The sequence below is a fragment of the Grus americana genome, chromosome 18 (genome assembly GCF_028858705.1).
Source record: "Grus americana isolate bGruAme1 chromosome 18, bGruAme1.mat, whole genome shotgun sequence".
Classification (NCBI taxonomy): Eukaryota; Metazoa; Chordata; class Aves; order Gruiformes; family Gruidae; genus Grus; species Grus americana.
Window position 1 is genome coordinate 10,239,699 of NC_072869.1, and position 19,623 is coordinate 10,259,321.

General features: G+C 36.9%; 1 protein-coding gene across 5 annotated transcripts in view; it reads right to left on the bottom strand.

Moving 5' to 3' along the window:
• Positions 1–19,623, bottom strand: part of B3GNTL1 (UDP-GlcNAc:betaGal beta-1,3-N-acetylglucosaminyltransferase like 1) — a 133,264-nt gene that overhangs the window by 36,916 nt on the left and 76,725 nt on the right. For all 5 annotated transcript variants that reach the window (XR_008579739.1, XR_008579740.1, XR_008579741.1 and 2 more), the window contains exon 7: positions 5,377–5,472. Coding sequence is in view for 2 of the 5 variants with exons in the window: in XM_054846536.1 (XP_054702511.1) it covers positions 5,377–5,472 (96 nt within the window). In the remaining 3 variants the exon portion in view is untranslated. The remainder of the gene's footprint in view (positions 1–5,376; positions 5,473–19,623) is intronic.

Consider the following 19,623-nt stretch of genomic DNA (forward strand, 5'->3'; position numbering starts at 1 on the left):
AGCAGATCAAATGGTGTATATTACAACACCTAAGACTAAACAGGAAAAAAGTTTTAAACTCAGAGTCATTTAGCAACAAAGCGGAGATGTTGAGTAAAAACATCAAAGTACTTACGTATTTAAAAAAAAAAAAAAAAAAAGCCAAGAGCTGCCCAACAGCATTTCCTCAAAGTCTTGAGCTAAATCTTGGACTTACAGAAATACCACATACAGAGGGGCTGGTTGCATGGAAGTGAACACGAAAGACATTCTATTTTAAAGGAAGTACTCCTGCCTCAGAAACAAACACTGTTCTGCCAGGCATTAAACTACCTGACTTGCTATGGATGAGGCTTTGGGCAACCTGGTCTAGCGGAGGGTGTCCCTGTCCATGGCAGAGGGGTTGGAACTAGATGATCTTTGAGGTCTCTTCCAATCCAAACCATTCTATGATTCTATGACTCACCAGTGTGCTGCTAATGGGGAACAGCCACTAAGCTGCTGGAAGCTAAAACTAAAGAAATTGCAGCTCTTCTCCAATTTAAATGTAAAGGTGAAAAAAAATAGGAACTAATTTATCAAGAATTATCCATCCTTCAGTCTTTCCCTAACAACAAGTTTTGCATTAAATGTCAATTGTATTTCTCTTTTATAATGAACAGCTTCTCACTGAAATTACTTATTTCAAGGACAAATGATCATTAATTGAAAAATACTCCTTAGTTTAACTTCCTTTAGGATAGTCACCGGAGGTATGCAAGCAGACTAACCACAAGCTAACTCCATATAAAATAGCTATTAGTAGCTTCTCTTCAGGATTATCCAAAATATCCTTAAGTCTTACTTTCTGCAGATCTGTCACTTCATTTTTTGTCTCCCATCCAAATCATGTCTTTACATCATTTTGCCTTGATTAGAAGACCTGAAGCCTGTAACATCTACTTAATTGTTTGAGAAATAACAGCTTAGAGGAAACTCCAAAAGATTGCTTTCATGCAAACATATTGGCACTGAGAAATTCAGTTAAACAAAGATCATGCGGAAGTCAAATGAAAGGGAGGTGGCAAATTCTAAATGATATTTAATAACAGCATAGAAAAAAAATGTCATTAGACATGGGGTATGGGGTGAACTTTCAAGGAGCTCACAAAGTGTAATTAATCATTGGCTCCATCACTTCTTCTTACCTTTTTAGATCAAGTACTGATCTCTGTTCAGCCTTAACTATACCAAGCAAAAAACATTAGTGCCTGTGTTTTAGCCAGATTTTTTTCCCCAGAGCACCTTGATAGGTTATTTGACAGACTGACCATATTTTAATTCATGTTCAAAAGAAACCAAATTCCTACCTAGCCTTGCAACTGCTTGCCTTTCTGGAGGGAACGACATTTATGTGCTCTGGCAGACAAAAATGGAAAAATGCATTAGTTAGTGCCTAATAGCCTACAAAGTTATCTTAGAGCTTTGCAGCATGTGCTACAGTCTCCTATGCACCAAAGGATATTTTGACACCTCCTCAGTCTGTGGGTTTTGTGACCTTTTATCACAAAAATAGATCAAAACTGAGCTCCAGACACTTTGTTCGGAGCCACAGTTTGTATTCAGAAAGGCCAGTGGCTTATAATATGCTATTCCATCGGGGACTCATTAAGAACAATTTCCCCATTTACACTTAGAGATTAGTTTAGAACTTTAAGGCTGCCATTCCATTTTTAGTTTTCATACACTTAAAAAAGGAAGGTTAAATACAGAGGTGACAGGAAATTTGGGACCAGGTTGTGGTAAAACTGTAGAGAAAGAAACAAGTGTGGCACATTACAGTTGTGATGTCAAGAATAACATTGCTTGAATAAAGCCAAGACACTACAATTTGCCACATTTGGATGGAGCGGAGTCTGCAGGTTAGCAATGCTCATTTATACGGTTCTTACTATACTCATGATTTCTTAGAGTATTTATCTAAAACAACAAGCTAGTTGTTTTAGCTTAGTGCTATTCCACACAAGTGACTAGAAAAAAAGAAAATATGTCAAAAGAGACAAATAACGTGCCTTCCCAGTGATCTCCATTCTGGCATTAACAGCAAACAAAATTGTTCTCCACCTGAACACCACATTTTGGTAGAAGTACAAAAGGTCAGTCGGCTACAATTGCAAAACGTTGGGTTTGTATGCAAATTGAAGTGCACTGTCAAACACATGAAGCAATAACTTTGCTTAGCTAATAACAGGCACCATGTCTACCACTGTGCGTGACTTGGTAAGTTCCCTACTTTAACACGATACAGCTTCGAAATCTGCTTTTCACATTATGCAAGACCACGTATATTTTTTCCTCAGTATAACTTTTTGTGATGCTTTCGTACACAATTCTGACTTCTAAACAATGATGCTGGCTGTTAGAAGACACCAAAACATATAGGAGCAAAACCAATCATGTGGATAATGTCACACGCTAATTTTTAAGTGTGAGTTCCGAAGGGTTTAGTAAAGTCCTGCCGCTTCTTTCAATGAGAAAGTACTGCACTCTTTATCCGAATCAGGAAGATTATTTCCATTTCCTAAAAAAATAAGTCAAAAATATGGTTCACGTGACTCTTTTCCTAACAGTGGATACTATTTAAAATGTTACTTTTCAGACTTGTGACCATTTCTATTGTATATTCTTAGTCTCAGCACACCATTAGAGCTTGCTAAAATCAACTACTTTTAAGTACTTCTGCTTTAATTATCATATGAGAGGTTGCATGTGTAACACCTCTACCATTGTAGTTAATTAGTGCATAAAGCAAACCTGTATCAGCATTTATGAAGATACTATTTAGGATTTTGCTTGGACATTGCCACAGTGATTACATAAAAGGAATACATTTCCAACAATTGCAGATCTTGACCAGAAAGAAATACTTATTTCTAAAAATATTTTGTAAATATTTTTAAAAATCTGTTTCACATAAAACCTGGAGGGACAGATTCATACATACATGTATACCTACCTGTAATTAAAAAAAAAGATTACATCATAACCTACATATTTATATTTTATCAGTCCATAAACATCAAATCACAATTTATTCCATGGAAGAATTATCTTCCATTTGTTCTAAGCACTGAAATATGAAGAACAGGTGTTTGGATTTAATTCCAAATGAGAAATGCAGCTTTTTGGCATGGAAACAGTTTAGCAAATGGAGAAGGCTGAAATGTGGAGATCTGTTGGCCTGTTTCTGTATTTACTTGCAGCAATGTGACACTTACAGGTCACACTGTTAAATACTAACCCAAAAATGGAGATGGAAGTGATCAAAGTAACACGGTCAGATCATGGGTCAGGTCAGAACATACACACACACGGATAGGATCCTTAAGAGTAGTTTATAACAGTTCTATTGATACACAGAGAAAATACTTTCAAATGAAAATGAATGAATTAGATCAATGCTAAATAATTTACAGTGCTAAACCCTAAAAGATTCAGGTCTTTGTGTCCTCTAAACCCACATAAGCAATGAAGTCAAACCTTTCTCCTATGTTCATTGCTTTGTTCGGATCTGTCATCACCCTTGTTTGTAGGGTATTTTTAAAGGTCCTCTGTATCAGCCAGAGTTTGAGTTCTGACATGTTGGACACTTCACATGGGACAAACAAAAAGTTTAACATAATCACTGATAATTTTTAAAACTAGAAGGACATATCATGCATTGTGGCTGAAAAATCATTAGGATTAAGGTTGTCACCGTAATACATCTGAATAACCAGTGGCATAGTCCCTACACAATTTTTTATATATATATATATATAAAAAAAATATAAAGCAAAACCAAAAAAAGCCCACCTAAAAATAGAACAAATAAAAGAAAAAAAAGACCCCAAAACTAGAAGAAAAAAAAACCACAGAACAATAGTCTAACTTAACCTCTTGAACTTTATCATTAGGCTTGCTGTTCTATTGTTGTTGTTATGTTTTAGCTTGCTCCCTTTCTTTTTTGAGCTTACTAACAATGCTCAAGAAGTTAAGTCAAACATTCTTCAGAGAATGAAAATACAATGATAAGGAATAATAATAAAAAAAGAAATAAAGAGCATGGGTCAGTGAATGTAGATTGTATTGGGAGCCAGGCACCATTCCCAGCTCTTCCACTCACCCACCATGTAATTAAGGGCAAATCTTCTCACCACTCTAAACAATTCTGTTCTCTGTCTACTGTCTCCTTAAATTATAATTTCATTGGCAGCCCAAAGAATAATATTTGTATATCCCCATACATACATAAACATGTGTGTGTATGTCTGTATGTATATATACACAATGCATGGCACAGGATGGCTCTATTTAGAGGCTATAAAAACAATCATAATATGTTGTAGTTTAAATAATAAAATAGGAAATAGCCTTAGCAGATTTTTTTTTTAGAGTACTATTAAATGAAAGCTTTCAAAAAAAATTAAGAACCACCCATTCTAGCCCTAAAATCTCACCAAAACCACTGGAAGCAAAACCCCTCAGGTCCAAAACAGACAGAATGGATCCAAATGCATCTGAATTAGATCTATTTGCCAACATATTTCTATTCCTACCACAATAACTACTGCCAATGGACATCCCTGGATTTTATTCCATAAACACACTGATGAGCCTAAAGCAACCAAATTGAACTTGTACAGGGAACCTATAAAGAAAAAGAACACCTCACTGTTAGTGGAGGAACATTTCTCAGGTAACGGTCGTTTAATTTGTACCCTCTCAGATCTGATCCTTGAGGAGAAGCTACTTCCAAGGACAAGCCTGAGAACTAAGATTGACAACTGGATATAAGACAAGTGGATAAATGAGATTTAATGATAGCAGTTTTATGGCATATTTTGACCTCCCCTCCTCCCTGCTTTCTTCACCTCAGGGGTATAAATCCTTCCCCTTAGGACAATGTATTACCATCTCTTTGCCATCCTGCACCTTTCTTCCTTCCAATCTCTTTCATCAAATCTACCTTACCTTTCAGAGATGGTTCATAATGAAACTATGAGCCGACTTTTGTTTAGCTTTCAGATCTGCTGCATCTATTTCAGGGACTGAAGAGAAGCTTGAATGTCTGAACCCTTCTTTAATTTTTCCAGGTATGCTGACATATCTAACAAATGTGTTAGATTTGTCTACACATCCCATCTCAGTTATGTCTTTCAGTCACTAGAGTTGCCCCAAAATAACTGCACTTGATTAATGACATTAAAAAAAAAAACAAAACCAAACAACAGGTATACAGTATGACTCATTTTTTTTTAGACCTCAGTTTTTATCTATACCCTTTTGCCTAGCGTTTCTTAACAACAGGTCTAGGGCTTTCAGAGGCTGTTAGGCAAAGAAACGTTTCCCGGACTACGTATCATCTGTAGCACTCACCTTTCCACCTTCATCGAATTTTCCCACGTGAAAAAACCATTCTCGAGAACAGAACCAGGTTGGCATGATCACAGTAGGTCCATGGGAGGTAAACACCTAGGCAAAAGGTGAAAAAAGCCTTAAATAACAGAATGTCAAAACCAGCATCTGTTGTGGAACAAAGTAGATCTTATGCATTCACCTGAAATCTTGCAAATACTTATGCCTTACTTAACCTTCAGCAATTTTAAGCACTGAGAAACACAAGTGCATAAAATTTAGCACGTGCTTAGTGTTGAACATGCAGTATATAGCAGCACCTTTGAGGTGTCACAGCCCAAGAGATGAATCTACTTCCTGCTTCATATTCCACAACCTCCTCTTCTATCATAAGCTGCAACACACGCAGAGTACTTCAAACTTTATTTCAAGTTTAGAGAGGTATGCTGGAAATGACACTTCTATTAATAATGGTGATGTTGATAGTGAAGTAAATGAATTGAGAAGAATCTTAAAGTTCTTAACCTTAACCCTATAATTGTTGTGCATTGATTTTCCATTTTATATTCCTCATACATACATTAAGGAGGAGCTTCCATTGATCTTTTTTTTTCTGCCAAAGACACTTAATCAAGCTTGGACAAGTAAGATGCAATTTATTTTATTTTATTTATTATTTTATATACCAGAGCACTACGGATTTGCTACCCAGTGGTACCTACCTTAAAAGGTTGGTGGAAAGAAAATACTTTAGGGACTGAAAAGGGAGTGGCTATTAATTTCATCCTCTTGACTAGTGACAGCCAAGAACTATACAAATGGTTCTTTGCAGCTTTAAGCAAACTTGTTGTAAACACAACCATGAAATAAACCAGAATCTGGATTACGGAAGGTAAACTGGTTCTTTCTTTTATTACAAGATGAAGTATCAAGGCAAACAAAAGACTGAACTTGTCAAACAGTGTGCAAAGTTAAGACAGGAGACTGTGCCTGCTTCCAAGAACTACACGGGAAATAAAGAGCACAGCCTGGTTTACAAGGGTAGAAGAATGAAACCTCACAATTACTGCCAGTCTTCAGACACTAATGAAAATGCTGATCTTATGAGCAGATGATTTCATAGCATGCTATAGTGGTAATATTAATATTCCTCTATAGTTGAAATTTTTAAACATCAGTGCACGAATGTAAATTTTATCACATGCATCTAAGCATTTACTTTTAAAAGTGCTCCTCTTGATTTCAACCTGGGATGGAATTCCTTACACTCTTCTTATGTCTGACAACTTCCATTTCCACAGACAAACACCAAAGCCCAAATTTTACACACTCAGTTCTATACAGACATTTAGATCAACTCTCCAAGCAAATTAGATTAGAAATCTAATCAAAATTCAACACGTGATCTACTTCCACCTTTCTTACGGCATGAATCATCTGACCACACACAGGCACCCACCTTAGGGTGAAACGCACTGCACGGAAACTCCAGGAACATAGTGATAAAACTTCACAGTCCATAAAGGGGTCTGAGGGAGACTCATCTTAATATCAGCACTTAAATTTTAAGCAGTCATATTTACTCAGAATAATCCTATCACTCAATGGCTATATCCTAACACATTAGCAGCTTGTTCATAACTGAAATATGCTGGCTTCAGAAGTGTTAAGTGTCAGAAACTCCCCCAAAAAGTCAGTGGGAGCTGAAAGAGTCAAAACAATCCCAGAAAACGAGAGCAGACATGATTAGTCAGTACATGGTTATTAGCTACACACTAATTACAAGGGCAATTGAGCATGGCCTGAACCGAACAATGACCAAACAGTAATCCCAAAAGAAAACAACAGTAGGGAGAAAAGCTAGGCTAGAATGCATTGCATTGAATCTCATTTCTGAATGAAAGAAAATCTTCAAAAGAAAGTCTTGAGCCTATTGGAATATGTGAAATGTGTTTGGAGAGGCTAGAATGCCATTTCCTCAGTGCAGCCGGGTTCATCAGAGAGCATAAATGCACTTAATCTTAAAGATGTAGCTCCACGTAATTAGTCATGCTCACGTGCAAAGCGCATACATCCCAAATATCTTAGATAATCTGTGTTCCATTGACTTATAGACTTATGTGAAACCAAACAGAACAAATTTGAAACACTGAGAAAAGAAAAAAACATCAAAATGTCCCTTCTGTTAACATAGATGATGATATGATGATGATTATATAGCAGACCAGCACACACTGCATGCACTGATGTCTTTCCTAAATCAAACAACGCTCTATGGCTCACTGTCCATTTCAGAAAAGATACTAGAGGGGAATCACACAGACAAAAACCGAGACTGATGATAAGGCGGCTGGATTGCCACATATGATTTCAGGGTCTTATCCTTCAAGGAAGTCTTTGAGCCTGCAAGAGCAAACCAGCTAAGAGTCCATGAATTGGCTTTTTGTATATAAATATTTATAATGCAACACCAAAAAAACCTCTAGGAAATTTAAATTTGTGCTGCTGCCACAACGGACAAATTCATGCTACCTTGTCCCTTGCTATGCTAACAATAACATTTGTGAAGCTGAAATTCTTTTTTTGTTAGCTTAGTTTTCAGCTGGATCTGCTCCTGGATCCAGCTAATCACAAAACCACAAGTGTTACCACGAAGGAGGATGTAGGAAAACAGGGCACCAAACAGAGAGGCCAGAGAGGCCAGCAAGACCATTCTTTTCAGCAGCAGTACAGATAATCCATAAGCCTGATAGGGGGAACTGTATGCTCAAAGTCTAGACTCACAGTACATCTTTATTAATTTAAGAGCTCTCCCACTCCTCCTGCCCCTGGCTATGCATCCCAGTCACTTGGAACAGCATTGGCACTCACCCGACCCCATGGTCAGCCAGATCAGAGCACCACCTCAGCAAGAAAGCTTGTATTTTCTTTTCTTTTTTTTTTAGTGTTAGTTTTCTATAGTCTTAATTCTCTCAATCATCCGGTTCACTGTGGGGTCAGAGTAGCACTACTGCTGACATATTGGAGGGGGAAGGAACAAGCTTTGGAGACCTCCCTTTTTGGTTGTCGCCCACAGTTAATCAGTCCAGCTGTAATATAAAACTGCACCCTCTGCCCGAATACTTACAGTGATGGGAGGAGAACTGGCTCAGGAAAAACACTAAACTCCTAACAACTGTACTGAAACACTGCACCATCTGCCAAACTTTTGAAAGCTACCTTCAAGAGTTTTTGAAATTTCATCTTCAAGAGAAAAAAAAAATAACCTCACCCTTCTGCACTTTGGAAATTCTAGATTTCAGCTTGGCTTAGTCAGATGGGAAAGTCTCCTCTGGATTTCTTTTTTGCCTACTCTCGTCATACACACTTGCCAAGGTGTTAAAAAAAGGTCGAATTGGCTGACCCTGTGATTAAAACCCTCAACTTCTCACTTCGAGATTGCCACTCAAGATTTTATCCATAAAGCTTTTAGACTGCATGGACTGGAACAAAAGAAACGACGAGGCTATGCTAGTCTTAATGTGAAAATCAATCAAAAGCAGAATTTGAATTATGATGCAGCTCTGTAACTACTATGTTTAGTTTTCTTGGAAAAGTTCTCCATCTCTGCCCAATAAATGTCCTGCATCGCCTTGGAACCTCAATGGGTTTTCAGTCCCCCTCCAGGACTTAATTCAATGTATTGGAAAGCAGTTTGGACCTGTGAACCTTTCATACACAGCTGTATTGGGAGATTAATGCTTAATAATAATTGTCATTAATTACAGTACACTGTATGCTGTAAAGATTACCTAAATATAATTGAGTTGAATGAAACCAACTTGTTAAAAACTAACTACAGAGCTTGTAGATGAAGCTATAAATCTGTTCAGATTTAGAATGACTGAAGAACACAGTGTCGTCATAACCAAATTGGAATCCATCTTCATCAGTTTCCAGGTGCTATTTCAGCACTGTATTTGTTACATTATTTAGAACTTTTATAGTCATCTGGTTTTATTCCAAGGACCAAGTAGCAAGTAATTGAACTGATTTACTCTGGTTTGTTCTTGCTGTTTGGCTATCGAATTACATTCATCTATTACAGAGATCGTCTGAAAATAAATCTAAAGAATATAAAGAATTGATAAAGTGACTTTCATTTGTTGTGTTTCAGAGCTGTCAACAGCACATGTAATTCTGGCCCCCACTGATGCTCACTTCAGATCGTGTCAGCGTGCAATACAAAATTTGAGTTCCAGTACTGAGAAAGGCATTCATGTGTTTATAGTAACTCTTCAAGGAAAGTTCTGTTTCCTTAACCAGCAAATCAAAATCTAACAGTGATGTGCCAAAAGAATACATGCAGATGGTGAAACCTTATCACATTCTGTCGGGCAGAATACAGAGAAAAAACCAGACAGTTTACAAGAGCAACATATTTAATCAAGGGCCCAGACTGCTTTCCAGTGTAACAAGCTAATTCCCCAAAATACACTACTCATTTAATTCTACTTATGCTATAGCATTTATTGAAATTATACCCACACAGATTAAGGATTAGAAACAATCTCCTATGTTATGATAAATAAAGCTTTCCAATAGCCAGGGTCTGACATTAACATGTTACAAGGTGAAAAAGAAAACAAAACAAAAAAATTACATGATTTTGTGAGCTGTAGGCAGACCGTAGGCTAAAGGACATCACTCCTGACTTAGAAAAATTTATGTGTTGAGACACCAGTGCCTTAATTCAGCAGTGAATGTACCAGGACCTCAGTACTAAAGATTACCAGGTTTACATCCAGAATCAGGTGCGTGTATTAGTGTGACAGAAGAGGTACGGAAGGTAGGGAAGAGAAGATTCCTTATCCTACTTCAAAAAAGGATTAGGCAAGTAAGATTTAAAAAAAAAAAAAAAAAGAATTACAACAAACTTTATTAAGCTTTAAGGAGCCTAAACACCCAATCTGGTATGGATTACATTCCGTTAGTTTATATTGTAGTGAACTGTTTTACCCTTTCCTATGCCTATATAAATAATTGCCTGTATCACCTAATCATTGCATGCTTCAACATCAGCTGAAAATCCCTGCTCTAAAGAAGCTGGGATCTGGCACAACAAAAAGTACATTTCAGAAATAAAACATGCCAGGACTCTCCATACTGAAAGGCTGACATATACATAGTAATTCTGGTACAGGCTTGAGTAAAAATCAGCATTACTTAACCTTCACAATCCCAAACTCTACTTAGCAACAAAACTAATCAAAAAGAATTCAAGAGTCCTGAGAACTGCTAATGGCAGTGAAAGCAGAGAGCATTCAGCACCTCCAAGAAGGTATTCCAGTCCTGCTCCTGGAAAAATTATGACCTACTGCTCCCCATGATTTCCTCAGGATTTGAAGCCTTAATGAAGGCTGAAATGTTTCCCAGTCTGCAGGAAACACAGACTCTTTGCAAGGATGGAACCAATGAGAGCAGCTGTAAGATGATGCTTTCTCAGTTGCTGTATCTGTTTTTCTATCTTGTGTTTCTTACCACTGTTTGAAGGGACATACATTGTTTATTTTCTGGAACAACTAACTAGATTATACAGCTGGTTCACTTTCCAGTACATAACTGCAGAGTATGTCCATCACTGCAGAGATGTTCTCTTACACCTCTGAGTACCTGAAAAGCTGGTGTTTGCTTTTTGGTTTATCTTTTTATGTAGATTAAAAAGAAAAAATGTTCACTAAAACATTTATTGTGTATTTTAATACTTTCTAAAGCATACCTAAATCTCAAGGGACATAATGCATGAATCTCTCACACAAATCCCTGCTCCCCACTTCCCTACAGCCCATCACCTCCAGTTCTCACGATGAAAGCAGAGGACAGCAGTGGGAGGAAAGCTGGGAGAAAAAGTTGAATTTGTTTGAACTGCTGTAACAACTCCCTTGTCCTTCACAGTTTACTACACTCTTAAGTCTTTTCACTAGGCCATACGCTTTAAGAAAAACATGAGAATCCTTTTTACAGCTATTTGACCATTATACCAAACCCTAAAATACTACACAAATAGTATTCCCTATGTTATATAAAATTTTAATATCAAGCTCTACACTGTTGGATGTGAAACCACCATCTGAAATGAGGAGGAGGATGTGTATTAACATGGCATCACCTCCTCCTGACATCTCTGGCTACAACAGAGCACCACAAAGAATGAAATGCAGCGTAAAGACTTCTTATATCAGGCTGCATTTTACCTATTTTTTTTTTTAATCTCCTGCTGAAAAGAAATCTGTTTACAAATTTTCCAAAGGTAAATATATGAAGTATGGTTTTATAGTCTAATACATATGTATTGAATTAGCTGTGGTTTTTGCTTTATGTGAGCTAGCCCATGCCAGCCTCATTGTGCTGGATAATTGAGAGCTGAATATCTCTTTTTTTGTAGTTGAATGCTCCTAGTAAAACCCAATAGCAAGCGCCATTCTTCTAGTCTTTTTCAGAGCTTTTATCTACTAATGATGATGAATTAACCTACTGCTGAAACCAAAAGAATAGATGCATGCAAAGGGAATAGCCTGTATGATTTTAGCATGTCTTACATCTTTTTTTCTTGTCTGTAAGCTGCTAAAAGTGGTCTTTGTAACATCCGTGCCTTAACAAGTCTCTCCAACTCTTGGAGAGTTTCCAGTATTTCAAGAGTCAAGTATTTACAATGGAAGAATTACTCCATCCAGTAAAATGAAGCATTCTGTACCAAAAGGTTGTCTACTTGGCTTGCTGTTTATGCTGAGCTTTTACCACAAAAGAAAGAAAACAATATGCTTAAAGTCATATTAGCAGATACTGAATTGTGGTCAGAACAAACAAGAAATCTGCTAAGAAGCAACACCGACCAGTGCTCATGTATTAAGTCTTAACAAGTATCTTTCCATTTGACTTTTGAACACGTCCTTTAGTATTTTCACAAAAGACTGAACAGGTCTTTCAGATGTTGAGACAGTACCCAAATGAAGGTAACATAACTGAAATATTCTAAGTTATTACAATACATTGAAAATATATGTTTACACAGAGATTTTCACATGTCAAAGATCTACCAAAACCAAAAGACAACACAAATGTCCCTTTTGCAATGATAGGACAACTCTACTCTTACAAAGAGATATAAAATCTGTAGCATTCAGAAGATTATTTGAAAATATTACTCATTTTCTGTCTATAAAAGCATCAGTTATGTTTGTAACTTATTAAACTACATTTAATAGATAACAACATACACAGCATGAAGATAACTGTGCTAGCCCTGCAAAGGTCTGGAAAATCCTCTTTTCTTTGGATTCACACAGTTACCTCCAAGGAACATCTCCTGTTTCAATAGTAAGGAGTGCCAGCTCTGGGGAAGTCTATGCTGCTGTTGGCTGAGCATTTTGCTGATCTTTTCCTTTCCTACCCATCTTCCCGATGAACTCTCCTCCCATTTCATCTCCCTACACGGTATGCAGCGAAGAAAAAAGGCTATGCTGCCTTTTAAAGTGAATGACGCTATGTCCACAATTAACGAAGTAGTCAGTTTTTTGCTTCTCTAAAACTCGCTAGTAAAGAGGAAAACAAATTCACATCAAAAGCAACACATGAAACTTTTCCACATATAATGTTGTCAAATGAACGTTCGATTGATATGTGAATAAACCTCCTGGCAAATCTCAACTTCAGTGAATTTTAAAATTAGGTACTTTGAGAGAGAAACATGAAATATGCTTTTGGATAAACCTGAATACTCAAAAAATAACATATCCTACCTACTAATGCTCACTGATTCTCCTTTTCAAAGGAATGTTCATGTTATAAAAGCTGTATGCAACTTGGGAGAGGGGGGAGATACGAACCTCAGTTGAATGAAATACAAGTATAGAATTGTAGGTAAGGAGATCACTCTTGAATTTGAAAAGTTCAGCTGTGTGCTAATGTACATGCAAAAGATCTCCAGGATCAGCAATAAACTTGTTGTATTTATTTCCATACAAATGGTATTTCTTTTGTGTTTTTTCCTCTATAGGCTTTTAACATTTAGAGTAGGTAAAAAGAGAAAAATTAGATCAGATATTAGACTACAGATTCTGATTATCTGATTAACAACTGCAATAGTGGAATGTTTTCTTTAGGAAATCAAAGCAAACTTTACCCTAAATCCCTCCCTCATGTCTTCCATCACATCACAAGTCTTTGTGGGGGTATCGAAGTACCAAATGCATTCCAGTGCCCTGAGAGTGTTTGATTTGCATTCTGTATCACTTCAAAATTGTGAACGGGAGAACAAAGACAGAAAATAAAAATGAGAACAATAAATTTCACTGGTAGTATGAAAAACAGTAATGCAACATATTTCGGGGGGGGGGGGGGGAGAATGAAACTCTTCTAGAATTTTGTTTTATATAAATGGCCTAATACTAACCTTCTGCAGAGTTTCAAATCTTTTACCCCACAGTACACTTTCTCATCATGATATTTACTAACTGAGAGGGGAGAAAAAGCAACCAGTACCTCAGGAAAAGTTTTTACACACACACACATTTTTGATAATGAAAGGGACCTAATACACGTCAAGAACCCAGTGATCTGCTACAACAATTTGGTTTTCAACAGTGCAGAACGCAAAACTGGAAAGACCTCAACCAATTCCGAGAATACGCAGAAATAAAAACTAAGTGCCCATCAATTTGTAGAAGTCTGAGAAAAAACAGAGCTGAGAGCACTACAAAGCTTTTCCCTCCTATCTGCATTCTCTTATTTCAGCCTCCCTAGTAACTTGATGATGGGTTTATATGTGGGATTTGATTTTGTAGGTTCTTTCACTGTCTCCCAGCCAACAATCTGGTCAACATTTCCTTTTATTTGTGACTGCCTGCTCTATAACCAAAACTCTCATAGCATAGGTAGTTTGAAGGTCACGCCATATCTCTGAAATTAGGCTCTAGGTATGCATCACACTGACATTTATTCCTATGTTAAATTCTGTCTGAACTTGGCGTTCCCTATCACTGGTTTGAATTAGATACTCTTCAGCCAGTCATTCAATCTATCCAGCATGTTAAAATATTTCCAAAGTCTCAAGAATTTAATGATAGGAAAGAAGGTAATAAATAGCTTAAGATCTTCCAAGTGGAAGCTGCTATGAATTAGCTTCAGGGCACCTACGCTCCACTCAGAACAATACAAATCAACAATAAAGAACAAAGATTAGGGCCCAGATTTGTCCTGAGTCAGAAATGTGTGAGCAAGCAGCCCAGGCAATATGGGTCCTCTGTACTGCAGAGAATTTCTGCCACGGAGCAACTCAACTCATCCAAGACCTCTGTTGCCATCTGTAATGAATACAGTGGAGGTCCTAGAATGAGGCTTCTAAATTCACTAATTCAGGAAAGCAACTTTAAATGGGTGAATATCTGCCTAAGCCTCGTGTACCCATACATTCCAATAATCAGACTATTATAATTATCCTCAAATTGATTAAATGCATTTCTATAATAAGAAATCACCTCTAAAAAACTGCTTCAGTATGCTATGTGAATCTGATATAAGCAAAGCATGGCTAAAATGTTCAAAGAATTAAGAGGAAGTCAAGTCTGCTACACATATGAAAAAGATTTTTGACATTTTTTTAATACCTTTTTTCTTATCCTGTCCTGCAGAAATATTTATACCGAAAAGGACAGTAAACACGTACTATCTGACCCTCAGCATATATCACTAGCAAATAGTAATGGCATTGTAGAAATATGGCAGCAAAAAGGGTCATGCTATAATTTCAAGGAAAAAATATTAACAATTATCTAAAGGAAGCCAACTGAATTAGAGAAGAAAATGTTGATTTTTCAGCTGTCAAAGCTGAAAACCAGTGGAGGAAACAGATGCTAGAATTGTACTTAATGTAACTTAAAATTTAAAAACACAACAGCATTTTTGGCTTTACAGAAAATGAAATACAGTTATAGCACCAGCTGGAAAGGACCTACTAAGCAGCTTTTGTGATTTATATCTTTGAAAGTTTCATGGGTCGCTCAACATAACCACCTTTGTCACACACATCCTGCTAAAAATGATTAACATTTAAATAAGGTTTCCAATCTCTGAATTACAAATTTTTAAAGAAGTAGTGTAAAAAACCAAAAAGGCACAACAACAATATATCTTAAAAATATTGTGCTTAAAAATACTTAATAATTCTAATTTCCCTGTCATTACTTTGTAAAATTTAGGTAAAATCTTTGATAATTTTCCCAAGACTCCATGAAATGGATATCAAGAACTTTGCACATGCTACTCATAACAAAAAAAAAAAAAAAAAAAAGATAAAACACAGCAATCCGACATGAACTTTCAGTAAAGCTTTCTCTGTATTTTTTTCTTATAATCATTGATGTAAATTATCATGAAGATGGGTCCAACCTTTTCTATAGTAAGGGAAGACACCAGCTTGGACATTCCTATAGGGAACAGCAAATATCTCTGCCAGCATGGATAGAGCGTTCAGTGTTACAAATGAAGCAAATGAAGAGTTTCACAAACTACCCTACCAGTGGTGAGAAACAACTAGAACTTTGAAGCTCAAGTAGGATGCCAGCATAACAAGAAGTTAAAAAGAGCATTATCAGATGTCCCAGTAAGGTTTTATCTATCTTAGCTTTGTATTAAGCACAATCAATATATCAAAAATACTTATTCCTATTTCTTATAAAATATTTACTATTCTTCATATTTGTTGCATGAAGACATTGTGACTTCTAACTACTCTTTCAACTCTAGACATCCACTGAAATCTATGAGAAATTAAGCCTCTAATTAACAACGTATCTGATTTCTGAACCTGAAGCTCTGAGTCCCTGTGCAAGACCCAAAAAAAAGCACATTTCTAGAATTAAGGCAGCTCTGCCCTGCAGTATCCCTGAACACGTTCAGTTAGAGTTCCTCTTGGCCAGCACAGGCAGTTCTGGCTGTTCTGAACCCAGAAACACCTACATCCTTCCCTGCATTGAATAAGAAACTCAGCAAATCTAACACTCTGGGAATTAGACTCCTGCGTTTGGTTTAATAATATCCAACATAAGCACTATAACCTCTTTTTGGAAGTGGGGATCTCTGCCCTTTTCAAAACTGCACTACTTCACAGGGAAATCCTATGTAAAAATAAATTATAGAACCAGAAGGATCCACATATTGCAATAATGGTGTCTAAATTCCAAAATCAGCATAATCCCAGAAATAATCTGTTAAATCCTGAGTCAGGAAACCATTGCTTTAGTAGCTGCGTATGTTTAAATATTTAGCTAGGTTGAGACACTTACGAACAGCAATTTTTCACACATGCACACGTGTTATCCTGCCCCAGCAAAATTCTTTGGAGATTGGAAGGAGAAAAAGGCTGCTTTTTAAAGAGAAAATGGATCTTGAAAATATTCCAATTAATCTATAAAAGCTACATTTATGTTGCAAAGGTTACTCACATAATCTTTACTAGCAACAAGTCTTTTGTAATTCGAATTCAGCAAAAAGAACTGCAAGTTGTGATCTTCCAAAAACAGCTGAAGCATTTAAGCCACGCACTCAGTTTCATGATAATAAACATGTTCTTCCCCTTCAAAAAAACCTTCAAATACTGCCAAAAGACCATAAAACTAACGAGGTATAATACCTTCGGGACTCATTATTCTGGCATACTTCAACCAACACCCTGTGAAAAACGACAGCAGCGCTGGACCTATGAAATATAGCCGGGGTTAGTGCAATAACTGGTCACCGAGGTACCAGCCAGAGAAGAAAGAGGGAACTCCAACAGCAGTTCTCTGGACTCAAACCTTCAAACTCAGCAACATCATTTCTAAATATGCAAAAAATACTGACTGACAAGTCTTCCAGCTTGATAATGAAAATGAAGAGAAGACATCAGCTCTTTAAAGCTCATGGAACATGAAAAGATATCCTGTTTGGATAAAATTTAGATTTATTTTTGTACTTCACTGAAATGTGGGAAAACTGAATTCTAAGAAGAAGTAGAGAATATGGCGCTGTATGTTATTGCTGCTATTTGTACTGTACAACTGCCATGGAGGACGAGGAAAGAAAATATCCTCTAGGCTGAGAAAAACCTCCCTTTAATAGAAGTACCAGAGGAAATGAGGGCAGTACACTTACTTTAATCCATGCACATGCTTTAGCTGCTTCCCTGCACCAGGTGTGCCAAGTTTTTAACATCGAAGCAAGTGCAACACTTCAAGCACTTTAATTTGAATTAGGCTGTTTGTAATAACCTCTTCCCTTCATTTCCAAGGGGAACTTCTCACATGTTTCATTCTACACAATGATACTATGTTTATACCAACTGCCACTTAGAAAAGACATAAAGCAGGTTTATATACAGTATCTGCAAAATGTAAAGTTAAAAAATAACATGAAGCGGCTGTACAGCGTTTTAAGTTAAATGGAAGATGTTTCTGTTTCCACTTCTATCGGTGAAAATATAGACTACCTTCGTTGACTTCAGTAGAATTACTGCACCCAGTGCATAACTGGATGTAATGTAGATATGCCAGAAATGTATTATGGATCAGAAGGTATAAACAAGATCCTTCACAGACAAACATAAGCTCTCTCAGACAGAGGAGGTATGTTAGTTCAGGCGCAGCGCTGTGCCAAGCCGGGGCACAGCTTCCAATCAGATCAATGAGTCAGCAAAATTAACTCATCACTGCTTTACCCTGGGATAAAACTCATCATCACGGAATGTGTCAACGTACCCAGAACAGAAGACATTTCTGCTGATTTAGGAGGCCTTCTAAAATGTCCTGTCCAAACACCAGGTCACTTGGACATCAAGAGAGCACCTGAAAGTTCTGAAGGAAGTATAAATGTTTTACAGCACAGCTGCAATTAAAAATCTCCCATTTTCACACACACAGAGCAAAATAACAGACACTGTTATTTTATCACCACCAAAAGATGACTGGATAAGTTTTACTGAGTCTTATCACATCACTTTTGCTATTTCTGTGACAGGCCAGGTGTATACTCAATTCCCAAGCTGTAAAGTGTCCAACTTCCAAGCCATCAGTCCAGACAGATTTCTACACATCCTCTCCCTTAGCATTTGCCCTGCTAATTCCATGGGTCCCTGCTGGCCACCCCACCCCACCCCACGCCATCACCTCCTCTGCAGTGCCTACTCCCACAGCAACCCCGCCGCGGGATTACTGATGGGATGGCAGCAGACAGCACTTTGCCCCTTCATGTCACACTCAAATTCAAGTACCTCTTCTTATGCTTGAGACTTTCATTGAATAAAGGAAAGGTGTGGTTTCCAGTTTTACTTTAGGGCACACAAAAGAAACAAGCTGTCCTTTGAAGGAAAAGGATAAGAAAATAACAAGGTCTCCAAGAAAAGAAAAAAAAAAAGAGGAAAAAAAAAAGAAAACATGAAACTTCCTATGCTGTCACAGCTGTTCTGTCCATGCATTCTGTTTAAATATTTTTCAGTCTAACAGTCAAACAGTTCCAAATAACATAATGCATATGCTGTACGACAGCTATCAGACCTGGATTGTCTCATTTCTGCTGCAACATGAGACCTATCACCTCTTCACACAAAATGAAACAAATAAAAGGAAACTTTTAAGATCAATGCCATGACAAATGATTCAAACCACATCTTTTCTTTTGCTAAATCTTAGAAAGCTAAATTATATCTTTTGATAACAAAATGTTCATTGTAGCTCAAAGAAAATAGTGTATTTGTGATCTAAGTATTTTTGGCAGAATTATACTAATACAAACTATAATGCTATGAAATTAGTTACCAAATTTTTATTTCAAATAAGAAGATATGTACCTTGAGGGGTTAGTTTATCTTTTGAGCTCCACAAAAGATTACAAGGATAGCTATCATTGATTCAAATCAACTTATTCAAGTTAAAAACCACCAAGTTTTCTTCCTACAAACCATGCATTTCCTAATAATGACACTTATAGAAATTGCAAATTACTCTAGCTTCAGTGGTTGTTTCCTAAAGACGAACCTCAATGTTTACTGCACTAAGCTAAATACTGTAAGTCAGAAGCGCTATGAAAGAAGAATGGGCACATAGAAACATGTTCCTCTTGGACTACCGTGTTTTAACGGATGTTATTTTCATAGGGTGACAACTTTTAAAATCTCAAGTGAAGTCTTCTCAGTGATGAACACTGACATAAAGGTTTGCTTTTTAAGCATATTTCATGCATTTCATTCCTTCCTTTTAT